The 14,225-nt window shown below is 36.3% G+C and overlaps 2 protein-coding genes and 2 pseudogenes across 2 annotated transcripts; 1 reads left to right on the top strand and 3 right to left on the bottom strand.

The window, feature by feature from the left end:
• Positions 1–1,116: 1,116 nt before the first annotated feature.
• LOC112081949 lies at positions 1,117–1,656 on the bottom strand. Its single transcript, XM_024149020.1, has one exon. The coding sequence runs from the start codon at positions 1,654–1,656 to the stop codon at positions 1,117–1,119; it is 540 nt and encodes a 179-aa protein (XP_024004788.1).
• A 1,004-nt stretch (positions 1,657–2,660) lies between these two features.
• LOC112081948 (glutathione S-transferase T3-like) lies at positions 2,661–3,431 on the bottom strand. Its single transcript, XM_024149019.1, has one exon. The coding sequence runs from the start codon at positions 3,429–3,431 to the stop codon at positions 2,661–2,663; it is 771 nt and encodes a 256-aa protein (XP_024004787.1).
• A 3,013-nt stretch (positions 3,432–6,444) lies between these two features.
• LOC18028204 lies at positions 6,445–9,195 on the bottom strand (annotated as a pseudogene).
• A 1,645-nt stretch (positions 9,196–10,840) lies between these two features.
• Positions 10,841–13,053, top strand: LOC18028203 (annotated as a pseudogene).
• Positions 13,054–14,225: the final 1,172 nt, after the last annotated feature.

Raw genomic sequence — 14,225 nt, 5'->3', positions numbered from 1 at the left:
TTAGCTTAAACTTTTCGAACCTGGAGTCCACGGACGTATGAATACGCCACTGTCGTGATCATAGACAACTATCTCTCTCAACCCTGACCAGTAGGTTTCCACTCTGGCCTTGGAAGAGAATATATGCATTATGTTTAAGACTCGTCCTAATTCACAAATCGCCCATAGGTAGGTTTCCACTCCTTTGTTTGTTTTGCTCTCCCAAACTAGATCTGATACCTGATGAACACTTTCGTGTCACCAAGAATCTGGATCAGATTGTAGTTCATGAAGCTACTCTCATGCAGTAAAAACGAATTCAGAAGAAAAAGTTCTAAGATTCAGCTCAAAAGCCAATGGAATCCTCACCGAACATATATATCCCCATCGAAAATCCCTTAATCCCAACAATAAAACTACTCAGACATAATGAACGAAATCAAAGACATAATATTAAGAAGTATAATAGAAACCGAAATTGAAAAAAAAAGAACAAGGGTTCAAGAGAACAAATCTCTCTCTCCCTAAAAGCTAAATCAAAAACAATAAGAATATGAAGTAAATATTTCAGTGGTGATAGGTTACACGATTTAGGGTTCCTAAGACATGTATTTATAGTGCTCAAGACCTCTCTGGACGTCACTTAGGGTTTCTCCAAATGTGGGCTTCAGAAATGGGCTTTTTGGGCTCGGAGGTTGAAGGCCGCGGTCGGGACAAGTGTGACCGCAGTGGATGAGTGGTTTGCCGCGGTCGGGATGCTCCTGACCGCGGGAAAATGCTTGTTGGCCGCGGGTGGAAGTGCTGGCCAGCTGGTTTACGGAACATCTTGCTCTTCGCGTATCTTTTGATTGAACCGTTGGATTGCCAAGCTGTAAAGTGCACTGGAAAGCTGATACTTCCATCTTTAAGGTCTCCAAATTTGAGCTGGATCAGACGGTGAGAAGACCTTCAATCAGGGGTGAACTTCTGACGGTTTGACTCTGAGCTGAAATCTGGTTTTCTATCCATTTTGTTAAGCTTTTCCCTAAGTTTCCTGAAAAGAGTCTTGGAACTACAAATACTAGAAAAACGTGATAAAAGTACTTAAAAGCAATTAAAAACATAGAAAAAGTATTTCAAAACGATCCATAAAAGTGGTCAAAATACGGTGTTATCAGGAAGATTAATTGATTGTATAAAAGTAGCCCACTTCGGATAAATACCGTCGGTTAGATAGTATGGCAAACAGTACTCGTTACCGTTAACCCAATATCTCACTTTTGGGGCTTCACCATGCAATATGTCATCAAAAACGGGAGAACGATCAAGAACGTTAATATCATTTAATGTACCTGGAGATCCAAAAAATGCATGCCATATCCAAAGATCTTGTGATGCTACAGCCTCTAAAACGATAGTCGGCTTTCCTGATCCGCGTGTATATTGTCCTTTCCAAGCTGTTGGGCAATTCTTCCATTCCCAATGCATGCAATCAATGCTTCCTATCATCCCGGGGAAGCCCCGTTCTTCGCCAAGGTCCAATAAGCGTTGGAGATCATCAGGTGTGGGTCTTCTTAGATACTCATCTCCGAACAAAGATATTATTCCCTCAGTGAAATTTTCCAAACATAACAAGGCCGTACTAGCACCAAGTCGGAGATATTCGTCAACTGCATCAGCTGCTGTGCCATATGCCATCATACGAATGGCTGCCGTACATTTTTGTAGAGCGGAGAGACCTAATCTGCTGGTAGCATTTCTTCTTTGTTGAAAATATGGAACTTCATTGGATAGGCGGTAAACAATACGGAGGAATAAATCCTTGTTCATACGAAAACGGCGTCGGAATGTATGTGGAGGATAGGTTGCATCATCATTGAAGTAATCTTTCCATAAGCGGATGTGGCCTTCTTCCCGCTTTCTTTTAATGAATTTTTTTTTTTCTTTTGCTTTTTTTGTGCAAGCTGATTTAACATAGAATCAAACTTGTCATCAAATTTCTGATCGAACATGTCATCAAATGCATCATCTTCAGCATCATCGACTGAATCTTCATACACATCCTCTAAACGATTGCTTGAAGATGCCATAGTGTTTAGGTGTTAAAATGTTTGTAATGAAAGAGAGAGAGATGTGTAGAATTTGTTGAGAAATTTGGGTAAAAAGTTTCAACCGATGCCTTGAAGATTTTGATAATAAAAGAGAGAGAGAGAGGGGGAGATGTGTACAATTTGATAATGAAGATTTTTTGCAAACGATTGCTTGAGACTTGTGATAATGAAAAAAGTCTTTGAGAGCATATAAATACAGGAGGAGTGGCAATAATAAGATAGTGGGAAACATAAGGTCTAAATTACAACAGAAAATATGTGGATAGTAGAGAATACAACAAAATCATATGGCCCTCAAAATTTGTTGCATATGGTCACGGAAGTGTCAGCCATAAACCTGCCCAAAAAAAAACCGTGAAGGTCAGAACAATTATATATGAGTAAGTCAGACAAGTAAATGGAACATCAAAACAACACACAACCAATCAAAATAACAAGGTCATAAATAAAGCAATCAAAATAACCCAAAGCAAAACATGATTCATAACCGATAACAAAACAAAATAAATAAAGCAATCAAAACCATATGGCCAATGACAAAAAACAAAACAAAATGACAAAGTGCACCCAAAAAATTACTTTATGTCATACCTAAAGATCATATATAGCTCTAATTAACTTGGTTTTGAGTGCCATATCTATCTCATTAAGTGGTTCAGGTTTAGCTAAAAGGCTCTCAAGTATCCTCTTGTCTCTAATCTTATCTTTGAGCTCTATATCCCTTTGTTTCATTTCCCACATGGAAGAAAACTCCTTCATGTCCTTGTTGTCGCTTGCTGATTTTTTCGCACTGGCCTTAGAAGCTTTCACTCCAGGCGGACGAGCCTCGACCTCTTCGTCGTTCTCGCTTGCAGGCATGGAGGTTGTAGACTGAGCTGAGTCTGCCACCTTTCTTCTTTTTGATGACGCACCGTCCGGAGCTTTGCCACTCGTGCACCATTTTTGGTCGTGCCTCAACTCTCTCCATGCATGTTCCAGGCCAAATTTGATGCCGTAGTCATTGAAGAAGATCTCATGTGCGAGCTTCATCACGTCGTTTTCATTCTGACCCGATGATTTCTCCTTTTGTGCAGCAGCGTATGAGCCCACAAATTTGCAGACTTGATCATTTAACCTTCCCCACCGTTGCTTGCATTGAGTCCACTCTCTCCTTGGCAGTCCCTCTAAATCTTGGCTAGCGTTGTAATAACCCTGAATCCGCCTCCAGAACGACCCTAAACGCTGTTCATTCCCAACTATTGGGTCCTTGCTGGTGTTGAGCCAGGCACTAATGAGAACCAAGTCTTCTTTCGGCGACCATATTTTTCTCTTCAATGCATTCTCCGTTGGCTCTTCTGTGCTTTGCGTACTAAACGAAGGCATTTCCGATGATCCTAAGTCTATGCACGGTGAGTAACCCTTCACACGGTGTAACAGAGTTCTGGGAATCCATAGAAAGAGTGAAAGAGTTGATGGTTGGGAGTTGAGATAGCGAATGAAGAAGGTAGTGAAAGAGTTTGAAAAAAAGAGAGTGAATGAAGTAGATTGAAGAGTGTGAGTTCAGGCAGTAACTTAAATGACTGAAAAAGTTACACGAAAAAGAGAATGAATGAAGTAGAGAGAAGAGAGTGAGTTGAATGTCTTAAGTAAAAGGTATTTAAGTTTTAAATATGGTTGAGGATCTTTAATTTTATGGTTGACTGTCTTATCATTGTGTCTTAATGTCCTGAGTGTCTTTTTCGAGCAAATTTAGATATCAATTAACACACGAACCCTAAACCCTAAAATGTCATATCAAGCATAGATAACCAGTCCTAAAGCTAACATCATAAAGCCATTTACCAACTACATTAAAGACGACCAGGCAAGTTTCAAGGGAACTAACCTTTACTCGGTGATGAATATGCCTTGAACTGAACCATGTTTCCGTGGAGTCCATTAAAAATTACCCTCAAACAAATTAAAAAATACCCATTAGACAACTACATTGATTGAGCCGACCTAAACATCAAACACTAACCAACTACAGTACTTGAGACATTTCTAAACCCTAAACGTATAGGCAATAGCTGCGATCACAGAAAAGAAAAAAAGGATCAGGAAACTATCACCTTGAGTACTAAGCTGCTCCTTCAAACGCATGACTTCTCCCTTAAGCGTTGATATCTCTTCACGGATTTCTCCCTGAATCGTTGATAGCTCTTCATGGATTTGTCCTATGGCTGGATCCAGAACGTTGCTTCTACTCCGATCAACGCTGAGGATCAGGTCCTTTTGCTGCTCTATCCTGCTCGCGAGGATCTCAAACTGTTCGGTGACTCTGTCATCCCACCATTGGTGGATGTGATCAAACGTTCCCTACATTCATGACAAACCGTTAGCAAGAACTTAAAGTACACATTACAAACCGAATGATCTTTTAACAAACCAATACAAACTTAATGAATACCTCGTTGACCCATTCCGGGCAGGCATAGTACCTGCGACCAGCTGCGTTTGCTTTCAACTTCACAACCCGCCCACAGAAGCACTTCTCCGGTATGCCGTATGTGGCATCCGCGTAAGCCCAGTACGGGATTTCCTCAGATGATTCGCTGCTATAGTTTGGCATTATCTGTAACAAAAAAATAACGACCACTTTACAATCGATATTGTGGAATAACTAACTGAAAAAGGCAATGTCAAGTGAAAACAATTAACCGAAAGACAGTATAACATGAATTCGTATTCGAAAGCAAGTGAAAACGGTTTACTTTCATTGTATTACACCCCAATTACAACCCCAAATGAAAGCCCCAAAATTTTTCCCCTTTTCATATGAACCCTTATTTCACCGATTTCAATTTCCATTCAAATCTCCCAAAATATTAACTTCAATTCGTTTTCGTGTTTCAATGAGGTGAAATGACTCGAAATCGACACTAATAACCCAACCTAAACCACCGATTACAGACTTCAAATTTTTCGCCACGAAAACCAAAACCCTAATTTCCCTATATCGAATGAAATCGGGCAAAAGGAAGAGAAGAAACGCTTACTTCGGCAATAATCACGGAAGCCCGACCCTCGGTTGTCCACTACACCGGCAAAAGTCGACGGTTTCGACGGATTTGACGGAGGCGACGAGAATCGCCGTAGGAGAGGAAGAGAAAAAAGAAAAAAAACTCGCGAAGGAGAAATGAAATTTTGGGCAAAAATTTTTTCTCTTCCCCAAAATTGATGCGAAAATTCCTCCTCTCACGCTTCGTCACATGTCTGGAATGCGGGTTCATCAACCTCTTCCGGACAGACCGATCCGTCGATTTTGGGCTTTTTTTCTTTTTTTTAAATCCATTTCGCCTATGAACTCGAGCCAAATCCGTCCAACGGACCACTACTGGACCTGGTCTAAGCTCTTCCCAACATGCTGGTGGCATTGGCGTATTTGTACAAGTGGGTTGTTGATAACGACAACCTCTAAGTACACCATTAGCAGCTTTTCTTACCAAAGGATCCTTGTTCGTAAGGAATTTGCACATACAGTGTATTGTGTTTTTAAATTTCTCACAACATGACCCTCCGTTTTTAGGCTCCCCCTCGCCTTTGTATATATGCCTAGTGATGCAATCTCTAACCTCCACTTTGCATTCTTTTGGTATCTCCTCCATCTTTGGAAGCTCCTCCTTAGGCTCAGGCTTGTCGGGTATTACTTTACCCATTACATAGCCTGTGCCAATTCCACCAGCCATATAGTCGCCACGCCACGGCTACCGCCACCCCCACCGCCACGGCGCCTGCCGGTGACGGGTATGATGATGACAATGAGCATCAATGCAATGATCTTCATTTTTAATGAATTAGTAGCTATTTAATTTGTAGAAATTATCTCTGCTTATATTTTATTTTGTTTTTAGGTCTTTAAATAGGAGATTGCAACCTATGGTTCATAAAAAAGACATGGAAATATGAAAAGTGGGAATCGATTCCTATAAAGAAGGGAGGATTTGATTCTTGGAAAAAAACAAAAAAAAAGGGACGATCGTAATTCACTATATTTGATAGCTTCTTCCTAATTAGTCCTCTTTATGTGGAGATTGAGTTGTTGATTTAGAGGTTGTCCACGAAACGAACCTAAAGTTTTCGATGGTATGATTATTTCATGAACTTGTTTCAATGAAACGTTCATAATCTGAATATTAACAAAGTTAGATCGAAGAGAAGGAGCAAGAGTGTTTCCCTGCATTTTAGGCTCATCAATTTTCCTTCAAAACCTCATTCTCTCATCCATTGTGATAGCCTTGAGACTATATAAGGTTATACATTTGAATGATGGGCTTTGCATAAGGTTTAGGTAAAAGTTACGCTTCAAAACTAAATGAGCTGTATTTGTTTTGGCTTACAGTTCTCTAATTTACACTTAATAAATAAAATGATTCATTGCAAAAAAAATAGCACAACAACAAAAAAACACATACAAAAAAGACATGTGATATCCTCAACTTAATCTAATCTGGTTCTTTGACCCAAAAGAAAAAAAGTCTAATCTGGTTCAGAAAGTAAAATACACAAAACCCAAATTCCACACAAAACACTCTCCAAGAAATTAAAAAGAAATAATCTAAAGGAGGTTTGTTGTAATATAATTTTCATAAAACAAAGAAAAATTGGGTTTACGAGAGGAGAGGGACATGTGACGCGAGGCCTTCCTCTTCATCTGCAGCAATCACACTTGAGCCGTTGCTTAAACCGACCGGTTTGGCATTTCTATAAATTCCATAAAGTATGAGTTGCATTGTCCCGAACACAAACCCCACTCCATTTGGCACCTAATCAGTTTAACCACAAAATTAATTGAATTTAATTAATTGATCGTAAATAAATTATTCTGAATAGCATATTACTAAGTTCAACGCCTATCCGAAATCTCAAGAAGACGCATTTACAAAATTAAATGACCCCACAAAATAGTGGTTGTTGCATATTAGACCAAGACACTTCTTAAAAAAGACTATTATCTGAAAAAATCGCCAAAAGATCATTGGTTTGATGTTGGAGACCTGGAGTCCACAATTTTTTCAAGTCATTATGCATAAATCGTGATTTTTTCTCAGATATATATATTTTTTTAAAATGTGGCATTGACAATGACATGAACGGAGTTGATTACGGCGTCAAAAAACGACAAAATATGTTGGTGTTAGTGTTAGAATATCGAAGAGACATGGGGTCGATGAAATAGCTTTAACAGTGTAACTATATTTCAATTTTCAAGTATCTCTGTTTTGTCTTCTATATGTGTTGAAGTAGAACCATAAAATGACTAATAAGTGAACCACACAGTAAAACCTTACTTACGAGTAGAAAAATGTTATGTTGGAGTGAAGCGTAAACGCCTCAAATCGCGCCGTTTAAGAAGAGGAAAAACGACAACCAAAACGGCATGTATTTCACGCTCTTTGTCGTCACTACTGTTTTCTGCATAAAAGCAATACTATTAGTCTATAGCTATGTTATAAGTTATAAGTTATTAACCAATAGGGGTTATAACAGATATTTATATGATATAAGCTCAAAAACATATATTCTAATTACATTTTTGCCCGAAATGGGAAAATGAAAATAATAAGTACGGTATGTCTTTTTCTAAGATTTGTATTAATAATGGACCCACCAAGTCATGGTTGCATTATTAATACAACTGTGGAGTACATAGAGGAGATGGCAATGACGATTTTTATTCAAATATAAATGTGAAAAATCTAATGACGTACAAGTTATATAATTGATATCTGAGTGCGAATTCTTAAAGACGTGTGCCTAAAAAATGCCATATAGTGTGGTTGGTTTATGATGATTGCATGCATGATAAAAAATAACGTTTATATTTCCCCCAAAAAAAAACCGTTACTAAAATGACCAAATTAATACCACCAAAAATAACCACTGAACTTATTTTCTTTAACCGTTACTAAGATTTTTCTTTCAAAACGTGGGTATTATAAAACAGTTATACACCATATGTATTTTATATAAAATTTGGACATACAATACAAGTAAAAATTAAGAATGAACTTACCATAGCAGAAAGAGGAGATCCATACATTACAATGTTTAGACCGGCACATATGAAACCCATCGATTGAGAACGCGTTTTCTCATCTTTAAACGCACTTCTCGACTTCTCGTGGCAGCAATCGCTGCGATTGGGAAAAGGACGTTCAACAACGATACCACTACGATTGTATTGAACTGTTAAAAACAAAAAATAGAAGACATTAGTAATATTTGAATATAGATAAAATTCACTTACATCAACTATAAACACTTTGTAAAATGTATAAGTACGTTATAAATTCTTACTTTACAAGTCATCATAGTATTTATTATAACAAGTGGATCACATATTTTAATCAACTTAACTTCAAAAAATGTGTGATACAGAAAACTGATATTCAGATCCAAATCTGAATAATTACATCAAATAATATACTGATTTTAACCAGCTATTATATAAGAAACACAGAATATCAAGAAAATCAGATAGAGAGAGAGAGAGAGAATATATATCATATCTATGATAAAAATGAAAAATGAAAATGAAATAAAAACCTTGAGATGTCGAGGGGCATAAAAGAGAAAGAGTGAGACATAGATGATTTCAACAAGAGCACCAAAGCCATTGACGGTGGAGACAAGGTATTCTCCGGGAGTGACTATGCCGTAATATGTCCATAGCGACGATCCTAACAACGTGCAGATGTACGGCAAGCTCTTATACTCCTCCGTCGATTTTCGCTTCACTATCTTCCAAAATGTCTCCCTGAGTTTTTGTATGTTGGACCAATCAGTAATAAAATATATATATATATATATGTATATATCAAATCTTAAAATTTTGTTACTTCTTCCAAAATCTAGAGAGAGAGCTCACACTGGTGAGAGGAAGACGAGTACGGAGATTACATTTCCTGCGTCAAACACAAATTACAAGAGGTATATACATGAGTGTATATACATGTAGAGATATAAGCACACGTGCGAAGAAGGGTGTTTACCTATGATTCCGATGTAGAAACTTGTCTCAACCATTTGTGGAGACAAGAGGTTCTGAAGAAAAAGAAAGAACAAAAAAAGAGAAAAAGAGGAGTATGAGACTATGAGAGAGAGTGTGTGTGTGTGTGAGAGAGGAGAAAGAGGAGGCTAATTTATTTGGAGGAACGTGACCACCTTGTTTTATATTTTTTGGGCGGGTTTTGTAATGTTATTTATTTATTTTTTATTTGTTCACACTATAATATATTCAACTGGTATATTGACGTAAATAGATATTATTAGATGAATGAGAGAATAAAACCAAAATAAACGAGTTGGATGTTTTAGGAATGTAATTTCTTATATTGACGTAGATAGCTAATTAGGTTAAACACAGTATTTAGTTAAATTCAAGTTTTTTTCCATGCATGCTATTACAAAAGGTTACCGGATCAATACATGTAGTGTTTTTCTAAACTATCGTTCTTACTAGCAACAATTTTATTTATACTATTATAACAGAATATTTTTAGAATGTGCTACCCAACATCCTTATTTTCGAGTTAAACATATTATCAAATATTTATTCAATCTTCATAAATTAAGCATATTTAAGTTAATAACATTTAACTTATTTTTAAAAAAATTATTTCATATTTAATTTATGAAAAATTATTTTATTTGGACGCATGGATTAAATTCTAATTTAAGATAAATGTTAAACTATATGAAGAAAAATGATGTGTTGTACTACTATCAAATTATGTATAGTAATGGACAGTAGACCCTTTACTTAATTAAACTAACACATTCATTATGTAATGGGGTCTTGCCTGAGTGATAAATTCTTTCCAACCAAAAAAAAAATAATAATAACACATGTGCCATGTGGTGGCTAAGGCTATATTCGTGGCTACATAATTTTACCTCTTTTTCTTTAGCTTGAAAAACTTTTTCTTCTCTGTGCTAAATAATTTTTTCCTATTAAAAGAGTGATCTAAGGTTTCCCAAATTTCTTAAATAAATTACTTGGATTGTTAATCAAAGGAAAGCAAGGGTATAGTTGGTACGTATCTCTCATTGAGATACTCCATTTTGGTCTCTAATTAATTTCCCAAATTTCTTAAATAAATTAGTTAGATTGTTAATCAAAGGAAAGCAAGGGTATAGTTGGTATCTCTCATTGAGATACTCCACTTTGGTCTCTAATTAACTTCAACCACAACCCTCTATGATTTTGATGTCATTATCAAGACATGAAGACTTTAAATCCACGTAAATACTGATACGTATTGTATGCATATACGATTTTAGCTGGGATCAACAAGGAAGATTAGTTCAATCAGGTTTAAATAGAAGTATAGAACTATCATGTGTAAAATTACATCTCAATCTTAACTTATTGGCTAGAACAAAAAATTGTAAATTTTATAATAGATAATCCAACTACGTAAGTGGTGGTACCTAATGGTAAAATGACTTGAAGACAATGTGCCACTCTTTCACCTATGAATTTGACTCTCATTAGAAATATATTCGCTATTATTTAGCAAGTAGAAATAGTACTAAGTTTTAGATCTATTAAAATTTTTAGTAAGTAAGCTATTTGCGGGTTACATTTATCCTTAAATATATTAGAGAAATACACTCTTCTTGAAAAATTATCCGAGTCCTCATCTAAAATATGTACATATTTTTAAAAATGTGTACATATTTCTTGAAATTTCAACGAAACTTTGAAAAAATTGTACAGTATCAAGATTTTGGACTCACTGCCACCAATGCCCGAGGACGGATACGTGGTCTGTGATACAGAGCTGGGCACTGCCAACAAGATCCTTCTTAGAGTTTCTCATGTTCTCAAGGTGTTTGCTTGTTATTGACTGTCTCAGTCTGATCCTAATTGGAAAGAAAAAAAAAGTACTTAGAGGGTGTGAGTCTCTTGTTTGTGGGATTCATTGGATGGACAGATCTATGAAGAACATCATCGAACAAACCGTTGCTATCTGAGTGTAACTAAAGTAAGAAATCCACTCCTTCTTCTTCCAAAGTTGAGATAGGTTTAAGATTCTAATTCAAATTAATGCCTTTGGGTTTGGATTTGAGTATCTTTTTTGATGTTTAAGAGTGTTTTTTTTGTGATTGGTTTTAAGTATCTGATTTTGGGTTTTCTTTTTGACAAAACTTATAATGTGTTAGATTAGCCATGATATTGATGAGGGTCCTCGGCTTAAAGTGGTGAAGAAAGAATGGTTTGAGGGCAAGGATTGTCTTGACATTGGCTGCAATAGCAGGATTATGACTATCCATATTGGTAAGCTTCTTATACATTTGCTAAACACATTTTTTGAAGAACACCGAAAAATCCTTTCTTGGTACAAGAATCTAATGCCCCTATTATATTTGTAGATGTGGCCCTTTGTGAGTATTTGTATAGTTGTATGGTTTCTACTGATTTGATTTCTTTATGAGAATGCTATGTCAAAGTGGGATTGGACTTTCACTGTCTTGGATATGTCTTTGTTAACATCTTGCTTTTCTTTTTCTTCAGCTAAAAATTTTAGTTGCCGGAGCATTCTTGGAGTGGATATTGATTCAAGTAAGAACTATTAGTTGTCGTAATATCTTCCAAGATTTTTCTTTTTCATATAGGACATATATAGATTAAACTGTTAGCTACATACGTTATCATTCAAGTCTGGAGAAAATGTTTAGTTTGATTTAATCTAGTATCTCATATTAAGTCTTAACTCAAGTGAAACACAGAACAATAAATACTTTAATCCAGATATGTATTTTGGAAGCTTTCGTAAGTTTTATCTTTCTGAAGTAATTGTTTCCTGTGCATTGAACTCGATTTCCTTTGGCTGAAGGTCGCATTGAGGATGCTCACTAGCATCGTAAGAAGTTTGTGAGAATGCAGAATTCTGATAGGCCAAATGAAAAGAAATATAGCTCAGAGGGTTTGAAGGAGGAATCTGTATCCCTTTCCAATGGTGTGACAAAGTCAGACAACCAAGAAACTAAAAACCTGTCTCAGATTGTCTCGTTTCAGAAAGAGAATTTTGTTCAAACTCAAAATTTTGACGACAATCATTATGATACAATTCTATGGTAAATTTCTTTTTATTTTTGCCCGTTCTTTCACTCTGTATGTTTGGCTTCTTCTTCTTGGAGAGAATTGGCAACAATTAAGAACGTTACCGATTTTTTTTGGTAATGCTCATACCACAAAATACGTATGAAACTCAACTACTGTAATTTAGAAAATATTTGCCTGACGTTTTTGGCTAAAGAATCTTATGTCACTAAGCCTTTTGATCTCACTGTTTCCTAAAGGAGGTCTCATCTTTAGTTGAAATCCAAATACAAACAGTTTTATTGATGACATGTTTGCTCTTTGATGCAGTTTGAGTGTGACAAAATGGGTTCGTTTGATTTGGGGTGACGACAGTTTGATAACCTTGTTTTCAGAGATTTGGCGTCTTTTTAACCCAGTAGCTACATTGTACTTGAATGTGTCCATTTTCTCTTCTCATATGCGCAGCAATTGACTGTTGTCTTTGCTTTTAAGGATGGTATTTTTGTAATGGAACTTCAGCCTTGGAAATCTTATGAAAACAATCGTCGTGTTTCAGAGGTGTGTAGATACACAAAGTTTCTTTCTGATTGCAAAAGTTAGCTATATATATATATATAAAGAGTTTTAATCTGTGTTTGTCTTCTGTAATTTGCAGACAACTGCAATGAAATACCGAAATATTGTTTTACGTCTAGATTATTTCCAAAATTTTGTCTTTCCTATATTCAACGTAATCTCCAAAAAAATCTTCTTGATAAGGTACCCTTTCTACTCTATTTACTTCTTTACTTTGCCTATACTCTTACCTGATCTATAAAATATGCTATGCAAGTAGTGTTGGCTTCTTTTACATCAAGCTTGTCTGACTCAAGCAAAGGGTTTGATATACAAATCCTTGCATTCCAGAAATGAACTTTAACAACTAGAAGCGTAAAGAATTTGAGTTTTTGAAAAGCCTTGTAAAAAATCAAACTAATTTTGGGATTACACACAAGATGTGAAGAAACAACTACAAGTCGCTTCATATCTGTAAAAGTCCTCAAGTATAAAAGGATTCTAATTGTTTTACTTTTCTTTTAATGGTTGTTGTGGCTTGTGGACTTGATCTCTGGGTGTAGAGATTCAAGGGAGATTGCTTTCAAAATTATACGCTTTGGTGGTGTATCTTTCGATTTCATATCAATAAAGGTTTTTCTTGATCTTTTTTTCAGCAAATCTATCGTTTACAGAATCAATCAAACGTTAGAGAGAGATATAACAACAACAAAATAAAGTATCTCAAGTGATGAGGTTTTAAGCAGATATAATCTTGAAAGGGCTGGTGACTGTCTTCTTCTTACTTCATTCTTCATAGTAAGGTCCTTTTCCAGATAACAAATCTAGGACTTGCCATGCTGCCGAGAATCCCTCAGATGCTATTGTAGACGTTTCGGGCTGAGCGAGCATGATTCTTATGTTCTTCCCTTTGAGATACATCATACTCTTTTTGAATTCTGGATCACCCGATCACCCGTTATCAAGAGAGACTGAGAGAAAAAGGCGAGGCCTTCTGATAAGGTTGTGACGAGCCTTGCCATAGATATCTCTCGTGATCATGAGATCAGCAGTCTCCGGTTTAGCTAGATGAAGTTTCATATCAATATTCTTTTTTCCAAAACCCGATCTAGCCAACTCATTACATTGCTTGCACACGCAATATTGTTCTGGAGCATAGCAGAACTTCATAAAGCGTGGCATGTCATCATTAGAAAATAGAGATTTTGACCCATAGAAGCTAATATAATCCGACGATTAATCAGGTTTATCGACAAAACGATCAATCAGCCACCTTGACAATTAATCAGCCGCTTAGTCGCTGATCAGTCCAACTGCCGCAATTTTGTACCATGCAGTCAATTTAAGCGAATAATTAATTTTAAACTGCCCAAAACCGATTTCTTATCGGGCCTATTTACAAGCCCAATTGGAGTGACCGAACACAGAATTCGATCTTTGACCCACGACCTAAGCGAGAACGTTTCAATTGAAGCACAGATGAAGACTCTTATTTATAGTGCTGCTTCCCCTTCTCAACTATCCAAGTT

Source organism: Eutrema salsugineum, unplaced genomic scaffold (assembly GCF_000478725.1).
Source record: "Eutrema salsugineum unplaced genomic scaffold, Eutsalg1_0 scaffold_1, whole genome shotgun sequence".
Classification (NCBI taxonomy): domain Eukaryota; kingdom Viridiplantae; phylum Streptophyta; class Magnoliopsida; order Brassicales; family Brassicaceae; genus Eutrema; species Eutrema salsugineum.
This window is presented reverse-complemented; position numbering and strand designations above follow the sequence as displayed.

What these genes read in the sequence shown, in the direction of transcription:
- LOC112081949 (XM_024149020.1), bottom strand. Translation starts at nt 1,656, where the DNA reads ATGGCATATGGCACAGCAGCTGATGCAGTTGACGAATATCTCCGACTT.
- LOC112081948 (XM_024149019.1), bottom strand. Translation starts at nt 3,431, where the DNA reads ATGCCTTCGTTTAGTACGCAAAGCACAGAAGAGCCAACGGAGAATGCA.